This window comes from Lissotriton helveticus, chromosome 10, assembly GCF_964261635.1.
Source record: "Lissotriton helveticus chromosome 10, aLisHel1.1, whole genome shotgun sequence".
NCBI lineage: Eukaryota > Metazoa > Chordata > Amphibia > Caudata > Salamandridae > Lissotriton > Lissotriton helveticus.
The window spans coordinates 91,554,051-91,577,635 of NC_136071.1; the positions used below are offsets into that span (position 1 = coordinate 91,554,051).

Consider the following 23,585-nt stretch of genomic DNA (forward strand, 5'->3'; position numbering starts at 1 on the left):
AACCGCACTGAAGCAAGCGCAAACCACACCAAAGAACTTTTCAGGATTGTCAGAGTTCTCCTGCCCAATGGCCACGGAGAACACCATCTACCCATCATAGGAACTCTGCGACAATCTAGCGAACCATTTCCACAACACGATACCCACCATCTACAGGAACTTTGAACCCCAACCCACCAACCTCTACTGCCTCCTTACTCATATGGACGCCATTCCCAACCATACGCTCACCACATGAGAACAGAACACCACAGCCCTCATGAACTCCGTCCACTCTGGAGCACCCACGGACACCTGCCCCACCGCCTCTTCACCTTGGAAGCAAGGATATCAACAGCCAACTCACTACCATGCTCAATGCATCCATCTCCACAGCCAACTTCTCCACCGCATGAAAACACACAGAAGCCAGGCCTCTCTTCAAGAAACCCTTCGCTGGTCCTAGCGAGCTTCAGAACTACTTCCCATCTCATTGCTCCCTTCCCCCGCTAAAGTCCTTGAGAAAGCCCTCGACCATCGGCTCACCAAACACCTGGAGAGATACAACCTGCTCAACGCCTTTCAATCCGGCTTCAGCTCCAACCACTGCATTGAGATCACCCTGATCGCCACCACGGACATCCGTTCCCTCCTCGACAGAGGAGAATTCGCAGCTCTGATCCTCCTCAACCTCTCTACAGTATTCAATACCGTATATCACCACAGTCTCATCAAGAAACTACGCTACATTGGGATCCAGGGAGACGCCCACAGATGGATAACATCATTACTCATGGGACAAACTTAGAATCAGCTTACTTCCCTTCACCTCTGAACCAAAGAGCACCATCTGCAGCATCCCCTAAAGACTCATCCCCTTCAACCCTACATGGCACCTCTAGCCAACATCATCAGAACCTATGACCGCAACATCATATCCTACGCTGATGACCCAGCTCATCCTCTCGCCCTCAGGAGACCCTTCCACCAGGAGGACCATTTTCCACAAATGCATGAAGAGTATCGCTGACTGGATAAAGAACAACTGTCTGAAGCTCAACAATGACCAGATTGAAGTTCTGATCTTTGGGAACAACACCTGGGGCTAGATGTAGGTAATTCCCATTTACAGACTCTTAAATACCGAATTTTACCGATTCGGTATTTAAGAGTCTGTAAATGGGAAGGGGGCAGATGTAGGTAATTCCGAATTCAGGAATACCGAATCTGTAAGATTCGGTATTTACCGATTCGGTAAATACCGAATCCTGCAAGGGTGCAGGGGGTGTCACTTTGACACCCTCTAGCACCCCAAGTACAGGCTTGTGTGACATGTGGCACACATACATGCCCTAAGGGCATGTCTGTGGGTCACATTGCACAGGTGTGCATGCACAGATGTGCATGCACACCTGAATTCGGTATTTTACCACACAATAGGATTGTGTGGTAAAATACCGACTCTTAAGGGCCTGTGGCACTGTAAACTGTGCCACCTACATTTGGAATTACAGAATCGGTATATTTACCGAATCGGTAATTTTACCGAATCTGTAATTTTCTGCCCCTTGCTTCTGAAAACCCAAATACCGGTCGGCGTACGGCCGAAATCGGCCGTTACCGACCGGTATTTGGGCTCCTACATCTGGCCCTTAGTGACCTTGTCGAGCTGGTACCCCACGTGCCCCTCCCCCCACAAACACACACACACACCAACAGACTCCGCCTTCAACCTTTGCATCATACAGGACGACAAAATCACCAGGAAACAACAGATCAAACCAACCTCCTCTACCTGCAGAATCTCAAATGGGCCTCCATCAGCACAAGGAAAACGGTCACTCACGCCCTAGTCACCACTCGGCTGGGCTAAGGCAACAGACTATGCAGGAACCACCACCCAACTCATGAGGAGACTCTAGACGACACAGGACTCAGCAACCAGACTCCTCAAACTACCCAAACTGACCCACATCACTCCCCCAGCTCAGGAGCTCCACTAGCTTCCAGTCCACAAAAGGTGTCAATTCAAGATGTTGATACGCCTATAAAGCCCTCCACAACCACCGCCCAGCCTATATCAACCACAACCTGAACTTCCACCAACCCTCCAGAGACCTTCGTACTGCCTCCCTCGCACTTGCACAGGCACCGTGCATGTGTCGAAGCTACAGCGGATGCCGTTCCTTCTCCTGCTGTGCTGCCAAATCCTGGAACAGCATTCCCTTCCATGTCCGGACATAATCCTCCACGGAGGAAGGAACTCCAGACCTGGCTTTTCGACTGAGCCTTACAACCGTTGATACCCCTGACGGGTCAACAGCAGCACTGTACTAATGTATATTGATTGAAAGCCTAAAACCAGAATAACATGTGCTGTTAAATAATATGCTATGGTTAATGTTGATCATGATAATTTAAAATCAGTCATACAAAGTAAAGCAGTCAATTAAACAATTACGGGAGGAGATAGGGCAAGATGAAGGCTACACGCTACACTTCCAAAGGCCACCGAGCACAATTTCGAGTCTGGAAGCATTTACAGTAACAGGTTAGATGTCAATACCTATGAAGCCAACACAGCAGAGAAGGTCTGAGTTGCAATACAGCAATTCCCACAATAAGATCACTACCCACTCTGTTTCCTCAGTGTTTAAAATCAGCTGGAACTCCGCTTTTTTGGCAACGTGGATTTTTAATTCAATCCACAAGTCCTTAGGCCTGAAAAAAATAACACTGTTTCGACTGCATAATTACTCAATTCACATGCTTCCGTTCATGAGTACTTTCCCCATAAAAAAACACAAAATTCTGTGTTCTTTTGCATCAAATGACTTCTCTCGCAGTGGAGGGTGTTCTTTATCAGTCAGTGTAAGAGCACATCTGGCAGAATCAAGTGCACATCACCAAAAGCCTCCAAACCTCAACATGATCCTGTAGGGCTTAATTCATGGCAATGTCTGGTGTGTCCTAGAATTCCCAACATTAGAAAATCTACATTGTTTTCACTTTTGAGAATTTAAAATAATTGTAATGTACAATCTATATAGAAACCACATTCAGTCTTAGGTAACCGAAATCAGGCACCACCGTAATGTAGCATTTGCTCAAAGATGGCCAGAAAAACTGTTCATGCTGAAACGCATGAGCAGGGATGCAACGTTATGACTTGTAGCTAGCAGGAGCTAGAGCTCAGGCAGGTTGGCAAAGGTGCTGGGCCAAGACAAAGTTTGTTCACTGGTTAGAAAGAGAAGGTACTCAAACAATGACAGTCTGGACTTCCACTTCACCTTCATGCGAGCCTAAAACAAACTCTCCAGACTGTTCAAGCATCTCAATGTCTTCTGATGCGACCAGTGTTAATGTGCCTTCCTCTGTATCCATCATAGTCCCCTCGTCAATGGCTGAAGCCAGTGTCAAAGCCACTTGTTCAGTTAAAGACTCTGGTGTGGCTATGGTGATTGTATCCGAGACGTCCACTGAGCTTGCATTTGTTCCCAAAGCCAGATTATGAACAATGATCTGGTGACCAGAGTTTGCATGGTTCACTATATGCTGTACAACCTTCATGAGCTGATTATCCACCTGTGAATAAGGAATGAGAAAAGAAAATGGTGAATGGTGGTGTTCAAAGGGATATCATATACATAGATACACCAAACGGTGGCCTCCCTGCAGACTGTCTTTCTTATTTAAGCTGATCACAAAGCAGATGTGATACTCAACATTACTGTCCTAGAGTATACTCAATATGGAGCTTAACTCATTAGAATCCTGTTTCTGGCAGAGAGTTCCAACCACAGATTCCTTACCTTACAATACTTACCAGGATTCAGACAGGATCCTGAAACTCTTGAGTGGTAAAGCTCTGCATGCCGGTAGGTGGCACTAATGGCTCTGCGTCAACGTGGTACACGTAGGATGGGACATGTGCGGCGCTTATACAGGCACCACCCCAGCATGCGGACATGGGTTCCTTTCTTTCCATGCCAACAGTCGGGGATCCAGAGAGCTACCCTGTCACTTTACTACGTTTTTCTGACTTTTGTCAATCCATTTCTCTAAATGTTTCTAGTGTGCTAGGGAGATGTTCCCACTAAAACCTAAAGGTTGTAAGCTTTGCAGGGAATTTCACAGACCAATGGAAGAGTTACTTACCTTCGGTAACAATATATCTGGTAAAGACACAGTCTAGCCGCAAATTCCTTAACTTAGAATATCTCGCCAGGCGTCAGACTGGACCCGGAAAATCTCTTTTCCCCAGCAATATTTCTGCATGCCGGGGGGGGCGGCGGCGCCCCGCTCCGTCCCGACGTTGTCCACGGAAGGGACGTCAATGGAGCCACATAAGCTTCTCCCGGCGTGCTGACATCAGTTTTCTATAGGAAACTTTTCCGCGGCACAACGTGGAGCCATGACAAAAACTGCAAAAGCATAGGAACAGCGTGTGATAAAAGATAAAAACAAAATCGTTGAAACAACAACAATAAGTAACATAAAAATGAAAGTCAAATCATGTAGAATGATAAACAATAGTAAATTGAGAAGCACCCAGTACCATGAGGGAACTGAAGGGAGCCCACAAAACACTGGCTGCAAGCAAGGGTATAGGTGTCATGCCGTGCCCCATCTGGAAGGGGTACCGGCTGCGGCACGAAAGATATGACAAGTCAGTCTCAGCCCATCACCACAGTAGGTAGGGTAAAAGAAACACTACATTGAAGCAACAGGTTGCAAGACGAGTCACTAGAAGTGAACGACCCGAAGAAAGTACACTACACCCACATTTCTGGGATTGAGGGACTGTATTACCAAAGAGAGCCCAACCAAACCAACTACCAGAGAGGAAGGAGGCACAGGCGTGGGTGGTGGGAGGGAATGAAAAACATAAGAACCCCACGCAGAACAACACACCTTACCCCAGAGGAAGGTGTGAGAACACACCTTCGGAAGACCAAGGCCACCAGAAAGGTGAGGGGCTAGGTAGAAAACACCACCTGAAAAAGGTCTTCGCAGAGCGGGGAGGATGGGCGTGGGTTAAGGAATCTGCGGCTAGACTGTGTCTCTACCAGATATATCGTTACCGAAGGTAACTAACTCATCCATCTGATAGGGACATCTAGCCACAGATTCCTTAACTTAGAATAGATACTAAAGCCATACCCTATAGGAGGAGGGTCAGCGAGACAACCACCAAGTTCCAAGAGAACCGAATCGTCAAAAAGAACTGACGAAACACGGTGGGAACCGCAATGCCTGGGCAAATGACATGAGACCCAGGAACCTCCGTAAGGAACAAGAACAAGGGACGGCAAAGGCATCACAATCCCAAGATGGACTGTGTAAGACCTGTGTTGTGCAGACACAGTGGAAAGGTCAGTGCCAAAGGAAAAAACAATGGAGTGACCCCTACAAGAAGGAACCTTGCACAAGGCCCTATGATCCATGAGGAGGAAGGCCCAAAGGGGCCAAACAACGTCACAACGGTAGAACCTACAGATGGAAAATAGTGCACAGTGGATGGCAAAGGAAACAGTGAGAAGACTGTCCGGGCAAGAACAGGAGCCGCAAAAGGAGGCCAGTGTGAAAAATCACAATAAATGTGTTCCCCCCTAAGACATGAGACAACAGCGGCAGGCCCGAACCCAGAGTATAGAGGCAACCAAGATAGAAGGGGTGCCATCAAGCAAAAGCGCAGTAGGTAGGCATCTAGCCAATCGTTCCAAAAGGGACCACTGTGCGGGAATGACCGGCAAAGCCAGGGAAACAGAATACTCCAATCCGAAGGAGAGAGTGAGCAAGAAGTCCCAACACTAGGGCAGAAGGAACCTAGTATGGAGTACCCCTGTGATGAATGGAACCTGCCCCATATACACAGGCGACCGAATGTTGCCACATATACGTGAAGTGACCAAACCCTAAACAAGGGATCCGCTCAATAATTACACTGTACCGATGAGCGGAATAACAGTCACAGAACAACAACAGTACCCTGAGGGGGAGAAATCTGACCTCCTGTGATGCAGGGAAGGACAGAGACCATGATACTGGCAGTAAAAGATCGACAGAAAGCCACGAAAAATGCACTAACAGTAATGCCACTGAAAGAAGCAACTCTGGCAGAAAAGGATGGAGACCTGTTATTAGAGAGCGGCTGGTGTGGAAGCCATTACCAGTGCTACAAAGGTGAAAAAGAACCCACACCACAGGAAACATAGGGGGTGTATCACAGATACTGTGGCAAAAAGTTATAGACTAGAGTCACTCAGTGAAGATGTAAGAATATGAACAGGGCAGGAGCGAGTAAACAGACAGTGCTTGAGCCTGAAGGAAAGACGTGAGGCACTAACCATGTGCACCAATACGACGAGTATTCACAAAATACAGAGGGACCTGCTGCATTTCAACTAGTGATGGTAGATCTGGATACCAAAGAAAAGCAGAAAGGGCCGAAAGGTAGCCCTTTGGAGTGCCCGGAGCATAGCCCTGCTGGGCTAATGAGAGGATAAAAAGAAGGATATCAGAAAGAGAGGCAGACAGGGGGTCAACAGACTGTACAGTATTTACAAAATGTTTGCCATCGGCAGGCGGATTACAGATTTTGTGGGGGGCTGTCTGGCCACTGGAACAACTTCACAGACTGTCAACTGTTGCCGCTCAATCTCCATGCAAGGAGGCAGAGAGTGGACAGGTTTGGGTTGAGAACCCTCCCCTTCTGATGTGACAGAAGATCCTCCTGAAGGGGCAGCCTGATCGGAGAATCGATGCTCATCTGCAAAAGCTCGGGATACCACACTGTCCGTGCCCAGTCCGGAGCAACCAGAATGGCTTGTGCACGGTCAGTCTTGATCTTGAGTACTCTGGACAGAATTGGTATGGGCAGAAAGGAGTACAGGAGGCCTGTGCTCCACTCAAGATGAAAAGCGCAGCTGAGCGAGAGCCGCCTTGGAAACACCAACACGCAAAACTGCTGATATTGCACGTTCTCTTTAGAGGCGAACAGATCTATCCAAGGTTCTCCCCACTGTTGAGAGTCCTCTGGATGGGGATGCCACTTGTGATCAGATAGGCACAGACGACTGAGTTTGTCCGCTCTGGCGTTCAGGGAACCCACCAGATGTTGAACCACCAGGGAAATTCATGATGTTCAAGCCAAGTCCATGGACGCAGGGCCTCTTGACAGAGGGTCCATGACCTCTCCCTGGCCTGTTAGTTGCAGTACCACATGGCAGTAGTTTTGTCCGAGAATAGCTGAGCTAGCCTTCATTTGATGGGTCGTAAAAAGGCTTTCAGTGCAAATCGGATTGCATGAAGCTCGGAAAGGTTTATATGGAGCCAGGCTTCCGCCGGAGACCTCTAATCTCCACCTCTCCCAGCTGGCCGCCCCAATCCAGAAGGAATGCATCAGTCACTACTGTGAGATCTGGGTGAGGAAGAGAGAGGCGTCTGCCTCTGACCCCATTGCTGTTTGTCACCACTGCAGCTCTTTCACAGTACCCTACAATAAGATATCTGAACCAGGTTGGTGAGATGTACCGGATGTTGCACCCTCTGGAACTTCAGGTCCCACTGCAGAGCCCGCATGTGCCACCTGGCATGGTCCACAAGCAGGATGCAGGAGCCCATGAGGTTCAACAGCCTCAGTCATTCTCACCGAAATCCAGGATAGAGGGTGAAGCATCAGTATCATAGCCTGAATATCCTGGACTCGCTGCTCGAGAGGATAAGCCCAAAACTGCACTGTGTCCAGAATTGCTCTGATGAAAGGAGGCGTCAGAGGGAGTCAGATGTGACTTCGGGAGGTTGATCGTGAATCCCAGTGAATGTAGGGGGTTCGCCGTAGTCTGGTGGTGGGAGGCAGCTCCTTGTGACAAACCCGCCTTCAACAACCAGTCGCCGAGATAGGGGGAAGACTAGAACCCATGATCTCCGCAGATGGGCTGTGACCACCGCCATCACCCTGGTGAACACCCGAGGTGCACTGGTGAGGCCAAAGGGAAGCACGGTAAACTGAGAATGCTCGTGGCCCATCGTAAACTACAGGTAGTGTTGATAGGCAGGCAGGTCAGTTATATGGAAATAGGCGTCCTGTAAGTCCAACACTACCATCCTGTCTGCCGGGTCCAGAGCAGACAGGATCTGAGCAAGGCTAAATATCTTGAAATTCTCCTTTTCGAGGAAATAATTGAGTACTCTGAGGTCGAGGATAGGACGGAGGCCTGAGGCCTTCTTTGGAAGCAGAAAATAGAGGGAGTAGCAACCGCAGCCCATTTCTGGCCCAGGAACCCTCTATAGCACCCTTGGCCAAGAGAGTAGTGACATCCTCGCCGAGTAGGGCAAGGTGATCCTCTGTCAGCCGATTGTAAGTTGGAGGCATGAAGGGAAAGGTAGCCTCGAAGAGTAGGAAGTAGACCCCTACAGACTATTTGTAACAGCCACCTGTCTTAGGTGATGGTCCGCCAGTGGTGGAGGTGATAGAGAATCCTGCCAACAAGTGGACGCCCATGATCTGGAAGGGTCGGACTAAGTAGCTTTTGCGATGGAGGAGGGGGTTGTGGCTTGCCCTGACTTCCGTTCTCCCGACCCTCGAAGTCTGGGTAAACCGCATCCACAGCCCCGCAAAGTTTGCTGAACTTGAGGGGTTCTCTGGTTGGGGGAGAATTGGCGCTGTTGGAAGCACATTCCATATCCACCAAAGAGTTGAAAGGTAGACACAGGCTGGGTTGACACAATGAGGCCCAAGGACTTGGCCGTAACCTGCGAGTTCTTGAAATGCTCTAGCGCTGCGTTTACCTTGTCTCTGAAGAGATGAGTTATCACAGGGCATGTCCATGAGGTTGCCTTGGACATCCCGAGAAGCCAGATGTCCTCAGCCAGGCGTGGCGCATAACTGCCACCGTCGAGGAAATCGCTCTGCCTAACGAGTCTGTTGTGTCTAAGCCACATCTGATGGCAAACTTTCCTGCGATCCTCCCGTCAGCAACAGCTTTGGAGAGTAGAGCCCAGTCCTCCTACAAGACTCTTGGCAGCACCTGCGCAACCGTATCCAATAGCCAGTGGAAATAATGGCCCCAGTGGTATGTGGTGTTTACCGACCACAATGCCAGCTCGTAGAGGAAAAGATATTCTTAACAAAGCTGTCCAGCCTTTTGGATTCTCGGTCAGGAGGTGTGGCAGGGAACGTGCCACAGGAAGTAGATGATTGGACCACCAAGCTCTATCGGGCTAGGTGGGCAGAGAGGAAAGCTGGGTTGCCCGGTGCAGGGCTGTTGCGGCGGGCAATATTTCTATTCACAGGAGCACCTGTGCTGGGTTTGGATCATGTAGAACATCGGTCAAGGCCTAGTTGAAAGGCAGCAAGGGTTCCAAGATGGAGGCACCTAGTTGAAAGGCAGCAAGGGTTCCAAGATGGAGGCACCAGGCTGCGGTTCCTCCATCAAGACGTTAGTCTTGACTGCCACTGCCTTATGCACCACTACTGCAAAAGAAGCCCCCTCCTCCATAGCCTGGTTAGGAGGATACAGCATGCCAGGTTCTAAGGAAGTGTCCAGGCAGATGGCTTCACCCAGGTCCTCATACCAGTCCATTTCTTCGCAGGGAGGCTGGATTTCTAAGGGATCCTGCTGCACTTCCCAATCATCATCCAAACACTAGTCCTTCAGAATCAGGCTGAGGGCACGCGAAGAAGTGCAATGGCTCGGTCGTCGCTGGTCTCTGTCGGTGAACGGCCAACTGGCTCCATGTCGTCCGGAATGATGATGGGGGAGGTGCCGCCAGTGGGCGCTGGCGACGCCGAGGGTATCCATGTCGGACGCTTCGCCAGGGAAGGTCAAAGTGTTACGACCAGCACCGGTTCGGATCCAGGAACGAATCCAAGAGGAGCCCGTGGAGCCAGAGGAGCCAGATGAGCAGAACCCACTGGGTCCCCATCCGCTGAGCCCATGTGGCCCAAAGGCGCACCGGCAGGGTCCGGCTGCCCAAGATTCACGTGCATGGCATCATCAAATTCTATTAGTTGGGTGGGGGTCGTTCCCGGAAAAGGAGGAAAACAAGGAGCCAACCCAGGCGACCGCTCAGCGGAGCGGGGCCTCAAACGTCAAGACTCCTCTGTCCTGTCGCGGGACGGACGGGGTGAAGTCTAAGCACGCTTCGACTTCTTGTGCTTTTTATGGTGTTTCTTACCTGACCTAGATGACATCGAGTGGGAGGAAGATGACTGACTCCCCGGAGCAGTGCTTGGACCTTCCTCCGACCAAGACCAGGAGCTAAATCGATGGGGTGATCTCCAGGACGCTGGGCCGCAAGCAGCTTTAGGGACTACTCCTTCAAAGCTTTCAGTGTCATGGCCCGGCAGTCAGAGCACTACCTTGTGCTGTAATTGCGCACCAGATGGTTGTCCTTGACTGACATGGTGTGGAAACAGGCACCGCACGGTTTGAACCCAGAGGTCTTCTAGCTGGACATCCTAACACCAAAAGATTTCGACAAAAGGTCAAAAAAAAGCATTGTCAATTTTTGACAGACATCTCTCTTCGATAGATCTGCGTTATCTGGCGCGGAAAGAAAAGCCTGAGGTTAGTACGCTGTGGTGGAGCCTATACAGACAAAGCAGATATGACAATGAACCTGACGCCTACGTCGTCACGCAGAGGTGACTGACCCCACCTATCGGAGTGCAGGGGTACTGCTATCAAAAATCTTCCAGATCCAGCCCAATGCCTGGAAATTCAAAGGTAAGGAATCTGCGGCTAGATGTCTATCAGATATCACATTTACTTTTGAGTTAAAATGGTTCATTCAATAATACCAACAAGCATCATAGAATTTATATTTCTTAAAGTTACCACCAACCAGCAAAATTATTTGTAAGCTTAGAAACTTTATGAAAATGATGACACTATGCTGGAGAACAATAATTATTAAAACATGCATATCTACGAGCTGTTGAAAGTTAAACATTTGAAGGTTTGTCTGCAATCCATCACAGTCCGGTGAGACCAGTTTTAATATACATTATTGGGAAGCTATGGCAGCGAGATAAAAAAATTAACTATGAATGCCATGCGTTGGAAAGAAATTGTAATGACCATAACTCTTCCTTTTCTCACACGACTCCGGAGACTGCTGAAGAAATCTGGATAAGATTACCAATGTATTTTTGTTTCAAAATGTAGCATGCTCTATGTCTTCCCACACCGATAATCATTTACTGAGTGACTATCCAAAGTAATTAAATATACCTTCGTATAATTTGAGGTAAGCCCAAAACTAATTCTGAGATTTATTGCTGGCAAAAAGTAAGGAAATACATCATACATTTGCAAAGCTCCACACGTGCATCAAGTCATTTTTCAGGGTCAAAGTAACACCAGCACAGCATATATTCTGCTTTTGAATGCCCACTGAAATACAACACTCCAGAAATACTTAAATGATAGCAGTAGCCATCTATGGAATTTCTGTTACCACACCATCCCTGCAGTGGATGCAATGCCAGCAAAGCCTTCTCCTCCAATTCTACATTTCCTGTAGAAACTGGAGGACTGTCATTACCAGTCAACCTAAAAAAGATCTGTATATTTCTAGACTGGATGTGAAAAAGAATAATCGATTTTCCCGAAACACTTATTTTCTAATAACCACCCGTAGCAGCACAGCACTCTAGAAGAACAGTTTTAGCAAATACACCACTAAATAAGCAATCAAAATTACCTGCTTTTCTGATACCAGCTGCATAAATGCAAAGTATACCAGCTTGATAGATCAACTTTCATTTATTGAAAGAGTGCTGCTAAGTTCATCTAATTTTTTTACACTGAGAACAAAAATGTACATGGTTTAAGGATGACATGTGCCCCAAATAAAAAATTGGGGTTAGTTTTCAGCCACAAATATTCTTAAGTGTATACAACATTTCCTTATAAATGCACTTGGGTGTTCAGGGGGAAATTGCATATTTTTCATTGCATTATCAAAACACAGAAAATAAAAGTTGACCTACCTTATGTCTAGTTCTGTCGGTTGCCTCTGTTGCTGCTGCTCCAGACTCGTCTGTAGAAGCCTGCATGAAAAGTAATAACACATCAGGCTCTTGACTGGTCACCAGCTTTATATAATGCTGCACACAGCATGGTACTTCCAAGTGATGGCTGTGTAGTCTCAGAACAGTGTTGATGTTTTCGTTTTTGTAAAGCACAATACTCTTGGAGGGGATGTTACTACTTCCAGGGAACAATCTAACAATCTAAATTAAGATACATGTTGTCCAACATCATGGAGTTTAACAGGCAATCATACAATTCCAAGGTATGTCAGGTAGCACGAATATCGAAATATCTTGACACTTATGTTGCAAAGGCAAGTTGAGAATTTTCGAAATGCAGAATATCAGCCAGGGAGTTTGCCACATCATGAATGTAGGACTAAGGCCTTTCACTGTGCTCTGTGTGTATAGTACAAGGGGACCAGTTGGGGGTGAGGGGGAGGAGTCAAAGTGGTAGTTGGTCTGGTGTGGCTGAGTCTTGCTCTCTGGATGGCTGATAAGACTGCAAGACTTAATAAAAATATCCTGGCGGGCTGCCATGTATCGAATTGCAACCTGAAAAGGTTTATACTTATAACCCAGCAATAGATGTGAATATGTCTACCTCATATTTTCTGCCAATGTAGACAACAGCAATGTTTGGTGTGAAAGAGGAAAAATAATAAAGTGCAGACAAATCTAGTCAGAATTACCAAGTGACCCTTCAAACCCTACAACATTCCTGTCAGAAAATAGGGACTCCACAGGAAGAGGAAAACCCTAAAGAAACAAGCATTGGAAATGCAATAGGTCTCGCATTAGGAAAGTTTGAGCTATTGGTATTGTAAATGACACTTTTTTTATTTATGTGTTGGTTTTGAAAGTAGCAAAATTAATAGCTTTGTCAGTAACAATGTCAATAGTTTTAACTTTTGCAAATGTGACACCTATAGCATTTGTAATGCAATGTGTGTTGTATGTACGTGACTTATATGTCTTGATATTACAAATAACAATGGCTTTTAATTTTGTAAATAATTAATACTTAAATAAAAGTTATTGTAATTTATAATGGCAATAGCTTAAATGTTTGTAAATAACTTTTGTGAAGATTATGTTCAGTGTATTTTATTGTGACGAAAATCCAAGAACATTGCATTTGCACCTAAACACACAAAGAGCCACACACATATAGATGTGGTGGATCTGGGGGATGTGGTGGTGGATGTGGTGGTGGATGTGGTGGTGGTGGTGATGGATGTGGGGGTGGATGTGGTGGTGGATGTGGTCGATGTGGTGGTGGTGGATGTGGTGAAAGTGGTTGTGGATGTGGTGAAAGTGGTGGTGGATGTGGTGGTGGTGGTGGTTGTGGATGTGGTGAAAGTGATGGTGGTGGGTATGGTGGATGTGGTGGTGGTGGATGTGGTGGTGGTGGATGCGGTGGTGGATGAGGTGGTGGATGTGGTGGTGGTGGATGCGGTGGAAGTGGTGGATGCGGTGGAAGTGGTGTATGTGGATGCGGTGGAAGTGGTGTATGTGGATGCGGTGGTGGATGTGGTGGTGGATGCGGTGGATGTGGTGGTGGATGCGGTGGATGTGGTGGAAGTGGTGGTGGATGTGGTGGTGGTGGATGCGGTGGTGGTGGATGCGGTGGTGGTGGATGCGGTGGTGGTGGTGGATGCGGTGGTGGTGGTGGAGGTGATGGTGGATGTGGTGGTGGATATGGTGGTGATGGTGGATGTGGTGGTGGATGCGGTGGTGGTGGATGCGGTGGATGTGGTGGTGGATGCGGTGGTGGTGGTGGATGCGGTGGATGTAGTGGTGGATGGGGTGGTGGTTGTGGTGGATGTGGTGGTGGATGTAGTGGTGGTGGGGGTGGTGGGGGATGCGGTGGGGTGGTGGGGGATGCGGTGGTGGTGGTGGATGCGGTGGTGGTGGTGGAAGTGGTGGTGGATGTGGTGGTGGAAGTGGTGGTGGATGCGGTGGTGGATGTGGTGGTGGTGGTGGATGTGTTGGTGGTGGATGTGTTGGTGGTGGATGTGTTGGTGGTGGATGTGTTGGTGGTGGATGTGTTGGTGGTGGATGTGTTGGTGGTGGATGTGTTGGTGGTGGATGTGTTGGTGGTGGATGTGTTGGTGGTGGATGTGTTGGTGGTGGATGTGTTGGTGGTGGATGTGTTGGTGGTGGATGTGGTGGATGTGGCGGTGGATGTCATGGTGGATGTGGAGGTGATGGTGGATGTGGTGGTGGATGTGGTGGTGGTGGATGGGGTGGTGGTTGTGGTGGATGTGGTGGTGGATGTGGTGGTGGATGTAGTGGTGGTGGGTGTGGTTGTGGCATCCTGAAATGTATTGTGTGTTGGAATTCCTCTTCCTTGTCAGAAGTATCAATATAAGCCTGTATGAGAAGGCTCCTTCTGGTTGCAATATTACAAGCTGCCACAGTTTTATTAGCCACGTATGGGGAATATTGGAGAGTGCCACTAATATTATGTAGGTAGCGAAATGTGACCTTTAGCAGTCCAAATGTATTTTAATTTATTACCCGGGTCATCTGTGAGTAACATTGTATCTTCGTGGTCTGTGAGTTACATCATTTAGGTATGGTGTCATGATCTAAGTACTGAGAGCCTATGCACTGTAACCAACACAAATGTAATGTTACAAGGTAAATCAGTACAAATATATATATTTAAAATAAAATCTACATTAATATAAATACGTTTTAGGAGGTACTCACCAACGTCTCATCTTGATAAGTCGGTTGTACAAGTGTAGGAATAATGTGCAGACCCAGGAAATTTAGCTGCAAAGTATGTTATTAAACAGACTACATTGAATACTATTTATATGTTTAAAAGTGCTGGCCTTGATGAGGGGGATCACACAACTTCTAAAAACTGCTAATTAGATATTCATTTAAGTGCAGTAAATCATTAACATGAAATATTACGCCAGGTCTACTTTGATCGCCGAGCCCCCAGAGTACTGGACATTCCAGCGGAATGGGGGGGGGGGGCACGGCCCAAGAAAGGATACAAATAAAGCGTTCCGTAAATGTATAGTTTACTAAACCATAGCCATCATATTTGATTGCAAGTTCAGATACCATAGGGGGCCAGTTGAAAAATCCAACTACCAGGATTACCTATTCAGTCACGTGCAAACAGGAAGTAAGGTAACCAATCACCAGGTAAGTAGTTTTATTTTTAGACGCACATGCTTTCAACCGCCATCTGAGCGTAATTATACGGTTCGTGCAAAGCGCTCCCGCGGCTACGAATACGAACTAAAATAAAGGAACTCCGAAGTACATTTTCATTGTTTCAACAAAGTTAAAAAGCTGCTTTTTTTCTGCCTCCCATTTCCTGCTGGAGTCACAATCGCGAGGCACAGGAGTGTAGGCTGATGGGAAAAAAATAATCATCTCTGGAAGGATGTGAAATGCTGAAGTCATGCTCCGGTTTCAGAAATTCCAATCTAAGCATGAGTAAAAGTAATAAAAAAAAAAAAGAAAGAAACACGGAATGGCGCAGTGGTAACAGCTCAGCGACATTAGCCAGTTTAATTTTTATTCGCCGTTTAGAGGCATTTATCTGTATAGTATTCCTACTGGTGGAGTGTAATTTTCCTCAAAGTTTACTCTGACAATGAAAGGCTGTTTGCGCAGCAATTCTGGCCAGTGCGTGAAAGGCACATTACAAATAGAGATCCCAGCTCGAAAGTGTGTTTATCTAGAAGGATGGGTCTGCACATGCAACGGGCCTGTGATTCAGTACAAAGCTATGCAGCACGGCATTGCAAGATGTAACTGGAGATCGTAAAGCCTTTTGTATGGATTATTTAAGCAACCGCCTTCTTTACTCTTAAAATCTCTGTGTAGCTTGTCCTAAAATATTAATATAGGACGAATCACGTTTACCACCGAAAACTTTGGCATACTGGGTGTACAATGTTCTGTATACCAGTCCCTCAAAGCTGGTAGCCTAAAGCAGCAAATGTTTCTCTCCCTCCTCCAGGAAGTCTGTAAAATGCAGGCTGGGGAGGGGGCAGAGTGACGGAGGGAAGGCAGAGAAGGGGGGGGGGGGGAGAAATGCGACACGGCGGGCAGGGGAGGGGGCGGATCGGGGAGAGGGTGTGAAAGCAGCAGGGGCCTTTGAAGTGAAGCTAAGCTTCACTTCAAAGGTGTGGGAGGAGTGCGGCTGAGGGAACAGACGGCGATTTGGTGATGTGCACGCGCATTTTAGGTCAATGCGCTTGCGCATTGACCTAAAAGCGCACGGGCACAGCACCAAATCGCCACAGTTAGTTAAACTTTGTTTAAAGCCCTATAGTCTCGCTTCTCTCAATGCGCATTGATAGGTCACGAGACCTAAAAAGGGAGTGGAAACAATCTCCCATCTAGTTTGAATAATGCAGTGACATTTGTGAAGCATTCACAAATTGTCTTCTATTATAATTTCTTTGAAAAAGGTAGAGTCGTGTTCTAAGATCTTTTCCACAAAGTAGCAAAAAAAAAAAAAAACTAAGTGACTTGACACAGTAGTGCATGCTAGGATTGTGGAGTTTCATGGCTAGCCTCAAAGTGACAGCAAACAGCAAATGACAACGTCTTGGGCAGAAATGCTGACGTGTCTTTTTAGACATTTCTAATTTTATACTGGGTAGTTTATAAACTTTTCTCACATTTTAAAGAATAAAAAAACCACATCAAATGTTGCTGTGTAGAATTTGTTTTTTGCCTTACTCAAATGTTTTCCGTTTTAAGTTTTCCAGGATGAAACACAGGGCAGGACTATTTCACTGTTATGAATATACAATTATATCCAGAGAGATTAATCCACTTTCTATGAATTAACCATAACTGAAGTACTTCTATCAGTGTTTACAGTGTTTAAGTTGTAAAGAACAAGTTACTTACCTTCTGTAACGCATTATCTGGTAGAGACTATCTAGCTGCAGATTCCTTACCTTTGAATTTCCCAGGCGTCAGGCTGTATCCGGGAACTTTTGCTGATCATTACGCGCGGCATCGGGCGGCTCCATTCGGCTTCGTGTGATGTCGGTTATGACGTTGCGGTGCCTATGTAGGCACCACCCAGACATCAGTACTTTTCGTACTTTCCACAACAAAAGTGTAGAGCCACAAAGTAACCAACATAGTTGGGTGGAAAACTAGGGCACTAAAAAGTGGAACAACCCTATCCCTACAATATTAATCCACAGAAGGGGGGCATGGGTGAGGCTGTAAGAAATCTGTAGCTAGATAGTGTCTCTACAAGATAATGCGTTACCGAAGGCAAGTATCTTGTTCATCTGATAGAGACTTCTAGTTGCAGATTCCTTACCTTTGAATCAGATACCGAGCCATACCGTTCCGGTGGTGGGTTGCAGACTCACATCCTAGACTAGGAAGTTTTGCAGGACTGATTGGGCAAAATGTCCATCCCTGCGCACTTGACCATCAAGGCAGTAATGTTTTGATAACATGTGCAAGGAAGCCAACATCACTGCCTGATGTCTTGAACTGGGACACCCAGAGTCAAGGCCGTAGTCGCAGCCTTTTCCCCGGTGGAATGGGCCCTTAATCCCTCAGGGGGCTGCTTCTTCGCCAAGGCATAACATTTTAATGCAGAGAATGACCCAGTAAGAGATGGTCCTTTTCTGCACTGCCCTTTCCTTCTATGCTCCCACAAACCCCAAAAAGAGTTGGTCTTCCACCCGGAACTCTTTGTGTGGTCAAGGTAGAACAAAAACGCTCTTTTTGGGTTCAAGCGGTGGGAGACGCTCCTCCTCCTTGGAGGGATGTGGGGGAGCAAAGAAGGTGGGCAAAGTGATGGACTGACCCAGATGGAAAGGGGTCACAACCTTTGGCAAAAAGATGCCCTGGTGTGAAGCACCACCTTGTCCGGAAAAGACATAAGATAAGGAGGCAAGCTGGATAACGCCTGCAACTCTCTCTCACTCTCCGGGCCAATGAAATTGCCACTAAGAAGGCTGTTTTGATGGTCAACAGCCTGAGGGAACAATGGTGCAAAGACTCAAAGGGAGCGTGCATCAGGTAGGTGAGGACAAAATTAAGGTCCCACTGCAGCATAATAAAGGGTGTGGGTGAAATAAGTGAGCCAGCCACCTTAAAATCTTTTTACAATAGGAGACTTTAAAAAAAAGGGCTGGGCTGGCAGCCCCAAAAAACGCAGACCAAGCAGAAAGGTTCCCAAGAGAGTTCCTAAGGCAGAGCCCTGCTGGGCAAGGATTAGAATGAATAAAAGGACAGTAGAAAGAAGCAGAAAGAGGGTCAATGGACCTTTCTGTACAGTATATTACAAATTTCTGCCAACGGCCGCCTGGCCACTAAAATAACATTACATGCTTCAGGAGAAAGGTCAAAAACGATCAACTACCGCCACTCAATTTCCACCCTTGGAGGTGCAGAGTTGACAGGTTCGGGTGGTGAACCCTCCCTTGCTGGACCGACAGAAGACTCTCCCCAAAGGGGCAGACTGATCGGAGAATCAATACTCCTATTCAGAAGCTCTGGATACCAGACTCTCCTTGCCCAGTCCGGCGCCACAAGAATGACTTGGGCGCGGTCGCTCCTGATCTTCTTCAGAACCCTGGGTAGGAGTGGTATGGGCGGAAAGGCGTACAACAGGCCTGAGCTCCACTCGTGACGAAAAGCGTTACCGACATACCCAGCCCCCAATTCCCTGGCTGAGCGACGATCCACGGCGCTTAGACCAATCACAACGCTGCATTGCAACGTTGGGATTCGCTCAGGGGAGCCTGGGAGCCAGGTGCTTCCTGCTTCCCTGTTCCAGCTAGAGAGACAGAGGGACGGCAGAGGAGAGACCTAGGAATCATGTTTGTTTTTATTATTACCTACTCTCCTCCGCCCCTGAACCTTGCTGGCCACCGTTGAATTAAAATAACCACAATGAAGAAATATCATTTCTTCCAATAAGATTTGCAATGAATGGATACTGTGAAATAGATTGCTACGGGCCAATGTGGTTGAATACATCACTTCAAGATTTAGTGTTTGTGTCACGCTTATGACTGATGCCATGACGTAGGAGCAGCAGGTGTCTCAATTATAAAAAGTAAGTCAGCTGGTTGGAACTCTTAGAACAGTTAGTTGATATGATGTGCAAAGCCACGCATTTTTTGGGGAAAAGCATTTATCTCCCCATCTCTTGGGAGTTGTGAAATTCAGAAGTGGGAGGGTCTGTACTGAGATTAGCATATGTCATCATCCAGGAATCCTCAATGCTTCACATTTAAGCTTCATTGTTGCAGAGGTTGGTTTTCTTCGGCTATAGGTTTTGTGTAAGAAGCGGTCTCACCTTATTACGGTTGAAGTTTTATTTAAGGCTTTTTTTGCAGAGCACGGCTCTCACTCCTGTGCTTCTTGGCACTGAATAGCTTGCCTTGGAGGCCTACCTTGCAGTGTTGATTGGTTGAAAAGCCAGGTTCTCTGGGTTTTCCTATATTTAATAGAAAACACAGAGATAAAACTGTGTGGCAGATGCTGTTATTCAGCTTTGCTCCTTGCAGTTTGAAGGACCTGCCCGACATTTCTGAAATTTTATATGAGGCATTTCAAAATTTGTCTTACTGGAGGAACTAGGAGGGGCATAGATTTTGCACTTGTTGACTAGGAATTTAGGGGCAGAATTGTGGAGGATTTTTAAAATAAGAGGCAGATTTAATGACAAAATGCTGTCTGATATGGAGCTAGTGTAAGTGACAGAAAAAGTCCACGACAATCACATTTCTGAGCTTGAATACTGCTCTGATGAGAATATTCTTTATTTTTTTTAATGGGATACAAAGATATTTATGGGGGCCTTAATAGGCATCATTCTAGTAGTCCAGACATTGACTGGACTAATGAGTTTGCCAAGCTATGATTGGGAAAAGGAAACAAATGGCATGACTAGTCTGAGGCAAGAACATGATATTGGTTTGTTGGCTATGAGTACCATGTGAATCTTTAAAGTTTCTAGCCACAATACAACTGTTGCAAGTCAAATTTTTTAAACCATTATTTTCTTCACGCAGTAGTATGCACTGATTTACGAGTAATGTGGGTGAGCGTATGAAGCAGGTCTAAAACTTCTAGTTGGAAGGCCTTTTCTCCTACTTGTGCCGCGTTGTTCATTTGAATATTTACAAAATAGTGTTGTGAATGCAAATTTCTCAAACCAATCTATCGGAAGTGCATTTCCCAAAGACTGGTAGCAATGTTGTCTGGGGTGCTGCAAACAGATCTATTTCTGGTGTTCCCTATTGGTGAAAATATTTTGTGACTCCTGTTTGATTCAGTTCCCATTTGGGAGACCCCGAGCTTGTATGATCAGTCTGTATGCCTCAATATTGTCCTTCCCTGGTAGGTGGACAGCTAAGACCTCCATCTTCCTTTAAATAGCCCTGTTCCACATTTTTGTGCTAATCTTGACAGCGGTAAAGACAATGTACCTCCCTGTTTATGTAACGCACGGTAGTTGTGTTGTCTATTTAGATCAATACAGATTTTCCCCAGAGCTCTTTTTGAAAGGATTTTAATGCTAGGAATCCTGTTTTTAGTTCCAGCATCTTGATGGTTTGTACTGAATCCTGGTCTTTCCAGACTCCCCTTACTTTGAGATTGTTCATGTGGGTTCCCCAACCCATCTGTGATGCGTCTGATATGGTCACAGTTGGAGTTGGTTGTGTAAATGTTCTTCCTTGTTTTATATGTGGCTGTTCCGCCACTATCTCGTCCTCTATCCTTTGCGTGACAACCACTAGAACTTCCCAACTCCCTGTCGCCTGTGACCATTTGTGAGAAAGTGCCTCTTGACATGATTAGCCCTCCACTTTTTGCCTGTAAAGTGATGTGGTTCAGATAGTAATGCACAGGGTCCATCACAACCAGGTTTCCTGTGCCAGTGCTTCTTCCGAAAACTGTTCCACAATTAGCCCTTCAGGCCCACTGAACGTCCTTAGTAAATGGTACCTGGCTACCTAGGGCCTTGGGACTGAAGAGGGTCCCCTAGGGACCCCTTACCTTGGCCATGCAGACAGCCACTGCAGCATGCATGTGCTGGTGCAGACAAAAACGGCACACTGCCTGTGTGCCATGCCATCCAGCACTTCTTAAGATATAGGTAAGTCACCCCTCTAGCAGGTTTTCACAGCCCTAAGGCAGGTGGAGAAGTGTGGCTCACTGGTTAGAGGAGGCAGACCTGAAGCAGAGGTCAGACCCGGGACCAGGGTTCAATTCCCGACGCGGCAGGGTCTTGAGCCCAAATATCCACGGACTCGATAATTCTCGTTTCGGTGCCTACTCAAATCACAGGTTCACACTCTGCAGCTCTGGGCATTAGGCTGCTTAATCTCCACTACGGCCCCCCCCGCGGCGGGATGCCTGGCTTTCACCTTGGGGAAGCCAGGACGGGTTCCCAAGGCAAGCGCCGAGATGCCTACGGGTAATCGAGCGCTATATAAGAATGCATAATAATAATAATAATAATAATAATAAGGGTTCACTATATGTCCGGTGTGGGCATATCTGCATGAGCAGATCACTGCCTGTGTGCCATGCCATCCAGCACTTCTTAAGATATAGGTAAGTCACCCCTCTAGCAGGTTTTCACAGCCCTAAGGCAGGGTTCACTATATGTCAGGTGTGGGCATATCTGCATGAGCAGATATGCTCCGAAAATATTGACGTCTATTCCTTAATATTGTGGGTGCCAGGAAAGCCATAGAGAGTACGTGGGCTGGAAACAACAACTAAAGTTCCACAGCACCATGACAGCTTTCCTGAACACAGGAGTGTTTAGTACCAAACGACTCCTCTCAAATACCCACAGTGTGGGATTTATTGCTATGTGTACTCAGAGGGCACATCAGAGGTGCCCATGAAAACCTACCAACCATGGTGTGGTCCTTGGGTTGAGAGCCCCTGCTCTCTGGGACCAGAAGCAAAGCACATCCTGGGCGGAGGTGTCACAACTCCTCCCGCGGAGGTGTCACACCTCCTCCCCCAGGATGGGCGCAGTGCTCCAGAGGGAGGATTCAAAGGCCTGCCACCTTTGCAAGGTGGCCCCCAGCCTCTGCTGCTAGTGGCTGGGGGCAGCACCCCCGGTTCAAACCCCTATTTTAAGCAGGAGAACCAGCTGTAAAACTAAGTCAGAATAGGAGGTGTACCCATCTTCACCAACTCCACCCCTTAGGTGGAGGAGGCGAAGTAAAAGATTTTTCAGGGACCACCACCTTGAAGATGGTTGGACTTATCCAATCTGGGATAAAGATATGCCTCCCCCTTCCCCCCACCACAGGAGGGTGATATAATAGTGGCTGTAACCACCCCAGGTAAGGGACCCATTGGTCCCTACCTGCTACTCCCCTGTAATGCCCCTAAATCTAGTATTTCATTAGCTCTCCCAGACCCTGAAACTAGTTCCTGCCGACCGAAGAAAAAAAAGGAAAAAGACGCCTCCATGCAGAGAAGACTGTCAGCTCCTACTGACTTAGCCCCAACCATACCGACCGGTCTGCTGCTTAAAACACCCTGCGAAGAGAACACCTGCCTGCAACCAGCGACCTCCACAACCCCTGTGAGGACGGTCTACCTTTGAAAAAGACCAAACTCTCGAATACAGGGGCTCAGTCGACAAGAAACCAACACAAAGGACTCTGCGATACCTGACCACCTGACCACTCTGCACCAGACACCTTCGGCGTGTGTCCAGGTGGCCCACCGATTCAGACAAGGTTTCACAGTGATCCCGAGTCCACGTTCAGCGTTGGCTGACCCCCTCCTGAACTGCAGAATGATGCCTGCACAGAAGCTCCAGTTAGAGAAAACCGGCATCAAAGGACACCCCTGCACCCGATGCCCCTAGGCCTTGAGGAGCTCGACCGACTGTGTCCCTACGACCTACAGCACCTTACCTCTGCTGTCGCTGGTGTCCCTTGTGCAGCCTCCAGTTCGAGGCTTGCAGCCTGTTTTCGAATACAAAATTCTCTGCATTGGACGCCTGACACGGTTTGTACCTGAACCCAGCCGCACCTGTGCGGTTGGTGGTTTATATTTGGTGCTACCTTGTGCCCCCAAATGTGCTTGTTTGAACCTCCGAAGCTGGACCCCAGCAGCCACTTTACTAGCCTGCAAGCAGCGCGTCTTCACGCCCCCACAGTCTCCATTGGGTAACATTGAGCATGACCTTCAATTTTAACCTCTGTACCCAGCTGACTCTGTGCTGCTGTTGGTGTAGTGTCCGCGCTTACCTGAACCTTACCCGCTGCGGACCCTGAAACCCGAACACTGGCACTGTAAGTAGGCTACTTACCTGCAAAACTGCATTACTGTTTTCCTGCACAGGTTAACAATGCAAAGACTGAAAATTGCACTTTTGAAGTTAAAAAGAATTTCTATTTAAAAACGGACTTACAATTTTGCGAAGATCTTGGTCTACAAAAATAAATCTTGAGCAAAGCTTATTTTTATTAAATTGGTGTGGATCTACTAGTTGAGTTGTGTGTCATATTTGTGTGCACAACAAATGTCTTACACTCCTCTGTGTTAGGTCTAA

General features: G+C 47.2%; 1 protein-coding gene across 1 annotated transcript in view; it reads right to left on the minus strand.

Moving 5' to 3' along the window:
- Window positions 1–2,654: 2,654 nt before the first annotated feature.
- E4F1 (E4F transcription factor 1) overlaps window positions 2,655–23,585 on the minus strand; it is a 213,464-nt gene continuing 192,533 nt past the window's right edge. Inside the window, exons 13-14 of the mRNA XM_078664834.1 lie at window positions 11,981–12,040; window positions 2,655–3,564 (exon numbers count right to left, since the gene is read on the minus strand). Of these exons, the coding sequence (XP_078520960.1) occupies window positions 3,238–3,564; window positions 11,981–12,040 (387 nt within the window). The 3' untranslated portion in view covers window positions 2,655–3,237. The remainder of the gene's footprint in view (window positions 3,565–11,980; window positions 12,041–23,585) is intronic.